The sequence below is a fragment of the Microtus pennsylvanicus genome, chromosome 10, assembly GCF_037038515.1.
Source record: "Microtus pennsylvanicus isolate mMicPen1 chromosome 10, mMicPen1.hap1, whole genome shotgun sequence".
Lineage (NCBI taxonomy): Eukaryota > Metazoa > Chordata > Mammalia > Rodentia > Cricetidae > Microtus > Microtus pennsylvanicus.
Genome location: NC_134588.1, coordinates 88149447 through 88158858, shown reverse-complemented (window position 1 = coordinate 88158858; position 9412 = coordinate 88149447). Strand labels below are relative to the sequence as shown.

Genomic DNA, 9412 nt, shown 5'->3' with positions numbered 1-9412 from the left:
TCACACACCCGTGCCTGTCTTCTGATGGCCGGACTTCTGGAGAAATAGAAGCTGAAACAGGCACACATGGCTTGTCTTTTGATTTTGGCTGGTTTTGTTCCCTGCCCTTATGCCACCTGAGCAGTACAGGGCTCTGGCAAGGTACAACTCATTCGACAGTTCCTATTTATACAAACTAAATAAAAACACAATTGGAACTTTTAGTAGGTGCTAAAACTTGGTTTTGAAATTTTATTAAAAAAATATATTTGCAAACATATAAAATTTAGGATGAAAAATGCTCATTTTAAAACATGTAATAACTTAATATTTGCAAACATACACAGATGGTATGAAACCCACACCACTAAAAAGGTTAATGAGGTGGCATTGCGCTCATGGAACAAAAGCTTCACGGTGGCGAAGGGCTTCTCGTCTCCTCGAAAGAGCTGAGAACCTGGTACAATGGAAAGTCATGAGAGCCACATGGCCAAAGCAGTACGAGGAAGGACCACTCACAGCACGTGCGCTAACTCGCTCCCTAAGGATTCACAGATCAAAGGGAAACACAACTTTGCATTTTTCCCCGCTTCAAAGTGATCGATATTGCAATGCAGCATTTTAAAGAATGATGGTGAATCTGAATCCATGGGAAACATTGCACATCTCGCCTGCTGAAACTTGAAGAAAAGACAACAAAGCAAAATAACCCCAAACCAAAACCCCAGCAGGCTCCTTGAGGCCCAGGCTGCTTGGGGAAATGCTCTCAGGCATGGCCTTTGAAGTCTACTGTAAGGAGTTCTGCGCAGACCCAAACACGGGATTCTTGAAAACAGGGCACTGTTGGTTTTAGATGCTCTGAACACAACGGAAGAAAACCAAAGGCAGGCAAGAACAAACTCATGGTCCACAGTAGATGTGCCACAAGGACACAGGACTTAGGCCATGGCCCTTACAGGGTCCTGCTGTGCCCAGTCCTTTCTTCCCTCCACGGTACAGCGCGATGGCTAAGTCTGCTTTGTAAGCAGTGAGGCACCTTCAGTTTCTTTTGCATCGTTAGTATCTCAATGGCAGTTATGGCCTCTACTACCGAAATGAGAAAACTCCAAACAATGTTCTTTGGGGAAGGAGAACAATAAAGCTGCATGGTTTCAAAAGACTACTCACTAGTGGGTTCAGTAGTGTTGATAATCCCCACTAGAAGATTGACAACAAACAGAACCAATGCTCACACATGCAAAATCTGCTTATCGGTATCTAAGCCAAGCCTGGGCCAAGGCCTTGCAAGAAACACCACTGTCCAGGGCAAACTGTGGACAGTCCATACGGAGAGTGCAGGGGTGTCTCTCCTGATACTGATGGTCATGGTCACTTGAGACTTAGGACTCAAAGTCAAGTAGATCAAGTGGCAAGCGTCATGGGGCCCAGGAAAGGTGTATAACTGGGAACAAGGTTGTCTGAGAGGAACTGGGGTGGGGTCAGCTGGGGTGTACACCCACTCAAAGACATGACATTAAGTACAACAAAAATAAGAGCAGAGTCACTCATTGGTGACACCCCAGACACACTGTACTCCAAACTCTGGGCTGCTCGTCCCAGACCCTTTGACCGTAGGGGTGAGGGATGGGATGTGTACACAGATGGACAGAGTGGCCTGAATGCGGTCTCCTAGACTCTGCCAACCTAGCAAGAAGCATCTCCAATGTCCCTTTTAATTCAGCTAAGGTTCCAGCAAAGACACTGTAAACATGCAAGCTATGCTAGTAGAGTTTCTCGATCGTACGCCTGAATGAGGAATAAGGCAATGGAGCTGACTTTGAGGCCAGGCTCATCCAACTGCAACTACCCAGGCTTGGCCTGGCTCTCTGAGGATTCATTCTGGCCTGACATCCTAGTAATCATGAACTGGAACTTCTGGCTTCTGAATCTGAAGTAAATGCTTGGAATATATAAATCTGAGAGTTGAAATAGGTTTACCCTTTTCAAGTCTCCATCACTTCGGCACTTGGAAGTTTATGTTTACACTGAGGAAGCCTTCTCGGAGATTCTACTTCAGGTTTGTCTTAGTCATTCCTAGGATTCAGGGTGAAAAGTAGCAGATCTGATTGCAGGTGCTCTCTAAGCACCCACTCTTCTCTCTGATATCACACACACTCAAAAGCATCACTAAACTCAAACTCCTACTGGAAGGAGGACGCTGACTCTCTCCACCCGGGCGACCACACCTACAGAGTGTTCCCTTTATGAGCACAGCTCCGTGGTCCCTTGACCAGCACCTCCTACTGTCAGCAACACGTCATCTCACTAAACTTTATCTTCCTTAGGTGACATAGGAACAATTAATTTTTGGTTGCTAAATTTATACACTATCATGAAAACAAACTATCCCTAATTGAGTACGAAAAAGTAGGCTTCCCTGAATTCTGCACACTGCACACAAAACTAGATAGACAGCAAGAGGAGACACTGGACCGAGACGCAGAAACGCTGTCCAGGAAGCATGTGGAGATCGGCAGGAGCCGATCCAAGGAGTCTTTAGGCTAAAAAACTAAGACCAAACTAAAATAAGTAATTAATAAGTAATTATCTAAAATTTCAGCTAGAAAGAAATTGATGAGCCTTTGATTGAGTTCCCATTAAAGCTTGAGCGACTACTCCCGCAGAACTGTCGCGCCTGTCTGCATTATTCACAGCGAATCCTTATGCTAGCTGGTTGAGCCGACTGGGTTCTTCCCATCATTAAATAGTGCTCAGGAAAGTAAGCAGTGCATCTTAATTGGTTAAATACTACAAAATGACCTGTATCATAGAAACAGACACTTTTCATTCAAAGAATATCTCAAAATTGCTATTGCTGAAATAATCAAATTCTACATTAAAATATTACTAACCACCATTACATGCCATAAAAGAATAAATAGAAACCATGGCAGATCGATAGCAGCATCACAAAGCGTCTTCACAGTCGCCCAGGGCTGGAAGAGCTCCCAGCCTCGGGATACACTGGGGAGGCTCGGCGGCTCACGCGTGCTCTGCCTCGTCTTCCACACAAAGGAAGGGCAGTGTGAGTGCAGCTCCCTTTCCTGCATAGCTTTAAAACTGCTCTCAGCACACTGGAGGAATGGAACCAGAATGGCTTTGTCAGATCGGTCCACTGGTCCTTTTGTCAAAGCGTTAAGGAAACAATCAACAATAACTTTAACTGTTTAGACAGAAAAGGAAAATAAGGCTGTGCTTCACACACAAACTTGACACTTCCAAACCACTGGAGAGTTTACTAAAAGTGGAGCCTTCTGGTAGGACTGGAATCTTGGCAGCCCAGACTCTGCTTCCAAGGTTCCGTGTCTCCTCCATCAGAGCCCCGCCGGGCCCTATCCAAACAGCCGTGCTTCGCTGGCCTTTGAGCACGGCGGGACCAGGAACACGTAACGAAACACAAAGAAATCCCAGAAGTGTTAAGGCCCAAGCGGGTGCTCATAGAAAACATACTTCACTTGAACAATACCTTCTAAAGAATCAACTTAAATTCTGATCCTTAAAACTTGAAGCTACTTTGTGGAGCTGACATTCAGTTTAGAGCTTGTAGGGCCGGAAGTGGAGGGAGGGCATGGGCTCCACTGAGCTCTGCTGCAAGGCTGGTGGCTCCTCCTTCCAGACACACCCATGGAACTCAACACAATGGTCTGCTTTGTTGTTTTTGTCAAACAAAGGTCTGCTGGTGATGCTTCACAGTGAATCCTCCATCATCACTGATAATGTTCTAGAAAACATCCTTAAGGACCAAGGCTCTCTCAAAGGCTCACACTCAGGCTTCTCAAAGCTCCACATTCTAGTCAGATGGCCCACAAGACGCCTGCTTGTTTCTGAGGTGCGCCCTCCATCTTCACATGGACTGTACTCCAGTCATACATTGTGGTTGTCTTTGTTCTTGGTCAACATCTGCAAGTAGACTTCATGAAGTGTACTGAGGAAGCTAGAGTCGTTCTGGAAGAGACGGGAAACGGGGAGACAGTGTCAGCTACCTCTTCAGAACTGACTGTGTTGCTGACAACTTAGGAGGACACAAACATGATTGGTGCAGCTAACTCCCCAAACGCACACAATGACAGTGACAGTCATCACCCCACCAGGAGCGCATACCCCGAAAGAGTGGGCTTTCTCCCAGGCAGCCATCTGAATTTGTACTTTGCTAAGATACAAAATTAGAAGCTAAGCTGACCCCCTCCATACCTTTATTAGATGTATCAGTGTGTCCTGGAGCTGAGACTTGCTGAGAATAATGGAAGGCTTTCTCTGACTTTCTGGTGTCCCAACAGTGAGCGGGGAGGGAGAGCTTGCTTTCCGCTCTAGGTCTGTGGACCTGGGAACGGTCTGCTGGAACACACTGGGGGACAGCAGGACAGAGGACACTGCTGTGGTTGCTGCAGCAGCCAGCGGGGGGCCCGCCATCTGTGGAGGAACGACAGAGCAGCAGTCACTTCGCACTGCAGCAGGAGCAGGCGTCCAAGTCCACACCAGGGACATGTGACGACAGAGCTAATATAGCACAAGACTGGCGCAGGGCAGAGCTAAACACTAAACTCCTAGATCCTCGTTTTTCTTTTAGAGAAGGCCTCACTCTGCAGCCTTTGCTACCCCGGAACTTACAATGTAGATGAGACTGGCCCAGAATTCTATCTCCCAAGTGCAGGATTAAAGAGGTGCCCCACACTCCTGGTCTCTTTTTAAAATCTCTGTGTACTCCACCGTGAGCTCCATGGAGCAGGAATGGAAGCCAGAGGACAGCCTTGGCTTGGCCTTCACTTCCCACCATCTGAATCTGAGGATTCTCATCTGAGCCTCTGTCTGCTTTTCCTTAAGACTTTATGTGAGCCCGAACCTCATAGAGGAGAAAGTGGGAAGTACACCGGAACACATTGCCACGGGAGACCACTTCCTAAATAGAACCCCAGCAGCACAGACACTGAGAGAAACAATTAATAAATGGGACCTCCTGAAACTGAGAAGCTTCTGTAAAGCAAAGGACATGGTCAACAAGACAAAACAGCAGCCTACAGAATGGGAAAGATCTTCACCAACCCCACATCAGACAGAGGGCTGATCTCCAAAATATACAAAGAACTTAAGAAACTGGTCATTAAAAGAACAAATAATCCAATTAAAAAAAAAGGGGGGGGTATAGACCTAGACAGAGAACTCTCAACAGAGTAATCTAAAATGGCTGAAAGACACTTAAGAAAATGTTTAACATCCTTAGCCATCAGGGAAATGCAAATCAAAACAACTCTGAGATTTGATCTTACTTACACCTGTAAGAACGGCCAACATCAAAACCACTGATGACAACTTATGCTGGAGAGGATGTGGGGTATAGGGAACACTCCTGAATTGCTGGTGGGAGTGCAAACCGATGCAGCTACTTTGGATTTCAGTATGGCAGTTTCTCAGAAAATTAGGAAACAACACCCTATCTCAAGACCCAGAAATACCACTTTTGGGTATATACCCAAAGGATGCTCAATCGTGCCACAAGGACATGTGTTCAACTATGTTCATAGCAGCATTGTTTGTCATAGCCAGAACCTGGAAACAACATAAATGCCCCTTAATTGAAGAATGGATAAGAAATATGTGGCACATTTACACAATGGAGCACTACACGGCAGAGAAAAATAATGACATATTGAAATTTGCGGGCAAATGGAGGGATCTAGAAAACATACTGAGTGAGGTAGCCCAGACACAGAAAGACAATTATCACATGTACTCACTGATAAGTGGCTTTTAAACATAAAGGAAAGAAAACCAGCCTATAATTTACAATCTAGACAACAAAGAAGACCCTAAGAGAGACATACATGAATCTAATCTACATGGGAAGTAGAAAAAGACAAGATCTCCTGAGTAAATTGGGAGCATGGGGACCATGGGAGAGGGTAGGAGGGGAGTAGAGAAAAATATATAGCTCGATAAAAACAATTAAAAGAAGAAAAAAAGATTTTATGTGTGCTTTTCCTTTTGTGTATGAGTGCTTTGCCTGCATGTATGCTTGTGTACCAGAAGAACTAGTGCTCAGCAACTGCTGAGTCAACTCTCCAGCTCTTTGCTTTTGCTATAGAACTGGGCTGGGAGCATCTCCTGATGATCACAAGAGGACAAGCTTTCCTGAAGCAGACAGAGGAGAACTTCTGAATCCAGGAGAGGGTACAGGCTCAGCAGCAGGCAAGCAAGCGACACAGCAGAACTGTGTCTTTCAGGGTTGGTGGACAGCACGTGTCAAAACCAGGGCAGTGTTGGAAAGAAGGGGTGAAGTGTGCAGGCCTAGGAGGCTTTGCCATCAGAAGTGAGGGGCTGTGCAGCACAGCGGTTGTCTGCAGGGACTCTCTGCTTTTCCAGGTCAAGGTTGATATGGTGCCCAGCACCCACCCAGTTACAAATAAGGCTGATGGCCCACCCAATGGCTGACCTGCCTGCTGCAGTCAATGCTGACGTCTCCCTAGAGTTAACAGAAGGTCTGTAAGGCTCAGCACCTCAGTTCTAGAAGGGACACCTCGACAGGTCGGAGCTTGAGCGCCTCAGCTTTCACTAAGGTGGTAAGAGTGGACTTCACACCAACAGAACCAAAAAATGTTCAATGTGCTCTTCAGAGAAAAGGAAGTTCAGGGCTAGGGAAATAGTGAAGTGCTTGCCATGTCTGCTTTGGGTCAGCTTGAGAGGACCTGAGTTTGGGTCCCCAGAAACATGTAAAAAAAATCTGATGGCTGTGGTGGCCCACCTGCAATCTCAGTGCACAGGAAGTGGGGACAGCAACTTGGTTAGGTTCAACCAGAAGCCCTGGCTGGCTCAGAACATAAAGTGGAGAAGAACTCAGGAAGACACCTAAAGTCATCGCTGGCCCTCCACACATGTATGTGTACACACACACACACACACACACACACACACACACACACACACACACACACACACGGCGGAATCCTTACCGGGACGGCGCTGGGCAACACCTTAGGCTGGGCAAATACTTCAGGATCCTGGTTTTGCTGCATAGACTGAAATGTTTAATGGAAAAGAACAGACAGTTAGTGGTGACAGATCTTACTTATCAACAAGGAATGGTTCAGAGACTGAGAGAAACTTCTTGACAATGCAACCAAGGACTCCTCTCCACCATGAGAGCTTTGGGCCGAGGACCCGTGGAGTCCCCTGGGAACCTTTCAGGTGGCTCTAAGAAGTGTGGTGGGGCTGAACTCAGGGCTTGTGAGTCAGGCAGACTGTACTAGTGACCACAGCCTCAGTTCTGGGGTTTGTATGTCTAGAGTGCAGGCTGGCCTTGAACTTACATTCTTCCTGCCTCAGCCTCTTAAGCATCTGTGAGTTTTCTTTTTCTTTGCAAAAGCAAGATCTTAAAATCAGTTATTCCCATCTAAGTGAGTATTTACACATATGTAAATGTTTCTGCCAGGCAGCATGCAAGAGTGTTGTGCTGTCTTTTAGGGCTGATCGTGGAGAAGGTACCGCCTGAGCTTCCAGATTAACTGAGTCTTGGGACAGACCCTTTTCCTCTGCATCAGAAACCAAAGTAAACTTCCTTCCCTAGGCTTCTTCTGGTATTTTATCACAGCAAAGGAAAAGAGCAGGATCCTACCTCTCGACACAACCCCGCCCCTAGAGCAGAATGCTCCTTCTGGTTGATGCAGTCAGCAGTCACAGAGCAGTCACTCCACTCCCTTCCGGCTGTGACCAGGCACCACTCACACAAACTCGGCTCCTTTCCCCTCTACACCACTCTACCATGAAGCCTCACTGACTGGACATTTAAAAAAAACCCGTCCACACTGCCCAACACAGGCCCCTACTGCTCAGGCCCAAGTGACTGTCAGCTTATTCTGTAACGAATGGCCTGACTCCTGTTTCTGCCATCTCCAACATGGCATATTTCATTCAGAATGTTTCAGTGCCTTCCAAGGTCTGAGAACAAAACTCAAACTCCTTAACTTACAATTTATTCATCTCCCAATGCTAACTCCCCCAGGTTTGTTCCTATAGCAAATTCAGTTACTACTGACCATGGGCAGGGGTGAGGGTGGCTAGTGTACAAAACAACACACATACACACACACACATACACAAACACACACAGACACACAAGTGTGTCATATCACTTAAAACCAAGGCTCTTGCAGTTTACTCCCTTCACTCCTTCCTGCATTACCTGAAGGGCTGGAGCAAGCACCATGTTGCTCAGGGAGGCTGAGGTTGCTGCTCTTGCTGCTGCTGTCTTAGAGGGAGGCTCTATGAAGCTCTCAGGGGTGGCCAGCTGGCCAGCTGCTGAAGAAAAGTTGGGTGCCATTGCACCTTTTCCAAGTGGCTGTGCCTGTATTTGGTCATGCTGTGGGGTCAACCTGAGTTTCTGGAGCAGATCAACGCTTGGGAGGGGCGTGCCAGCTGTGCTCGACAGGCTCCCTGGGGCTCTGAAGGGGCTCTGGCTAGCAATCAGACTGCTGTGGCTGAGCTCAGGGACTGGCTGGTTCAGGAGTGGAGACTTCTGTCGAGGTGTGGTCTTCACTGCTTGCATTAAGGTACTATTCCGAGGTAAGTGAGGAAGCTGTGTGGCAGAAGCTTCGGCTGGCAGAGTGGGACTGAGGACAGGGCTTAGCGGGATCGTGTAGCTTGGGGCATGCTTTTCACCCGCCTGTGCAATGGAGGCAGGAGTGATGAGCACCGGGGTGGTGGCTTCAGGCTGGACTGTGTGGCGAGCGCCAGAATGGACGCCCAGGTTTTCAGACTGAGGTGCTCCCCCTGACTGCTCGAAGGAAAATGGGAGGAATGAACTGGGCTCTTTCTGCGCTGTATCTCCGGGCAGCTTCTCCACGTCTTCTGACTCTAGACCCACGACTGCTGGCTGCTCCTTTGGCAATGAGGTTCCAAACAACTCTTCTACTGTCAGATGCTTGTGCCCAGATGAAGCAGACTAAAAAGTAAAATCAAACAACACAATGGAAGAACTCTCTGTGAACAACTGTAACCAAAATTCTTTTTCATTACATAGAAATATGTAGAAGCAAGGAGAAAAAAATGCCTGGGGTAACCTAGGATGCAGAAGGATTCTGCAGCACCTACCAAAGGCTCTCCAGGTCAAGGATAGAAATCTGCTTCTAACAAAGTCTGTACTGTGGAGTTCCAGGCAATAGTTTAGCTTACTTGTTCCCCTGGTGAACTTAGCTGCACTTAAGGGACACTGGTATCACAACAAAGCTCCCTGTGCTTAAGTGCCCATTGTTACTGACATACCGGGACATGATTCCAGCAAGAAAGGGGACCAAAGTCTAAGAAATTAATTTATACTGTTTTTCACAAAAAGCTAGCACTGAACTGCAGGAACCTAAATACCAGAAACAATCTCACCCATATTATGAGGCCTTTGCTGCTCCGT

The 9412-nt window shown here is 47.0% G+C and overlaps 1 protein-coding gene across 2 annotated transcripts in view; it reads right to left on the bottom strand.

Moving 5' to 3' along the window:
* Nucleotides 1-203: 203 nt before the first annotated feature.
* The window catches only part of Dcp1a (decapping mRNA 1A), a 48990-nt gene continuing 39781 nt past the window's right edge, over nucleotides 204-9412 (bottom strand). For both annotated transcript variants that reach the window (XM_075988930.1, XM_075988931.1), the window contains 4 exons: nucleotides 8192-8950; nucleotides 6963-7028; nucleotides 4210-4428; nucleotides 204-3963 (listed from right to left, as the gene is read on the bottom strand). In XM_075988930.1, the coding sequence (XP_075845045.1) occupies nucleotides 3883-3963; nucleotides 4210-4428; nucleotides 6963-7028; nucleotides 8192-8950 (1125 nt within the window). In that variant the 3' untranslated portion in view covers nucleotides 204-3882. The remainder of the gene's footprint in view (nucleotides 3964-4209; nucleotides 4429-6962; nucleotides 7029-8191; nucleotides 8951-9412) is intronic.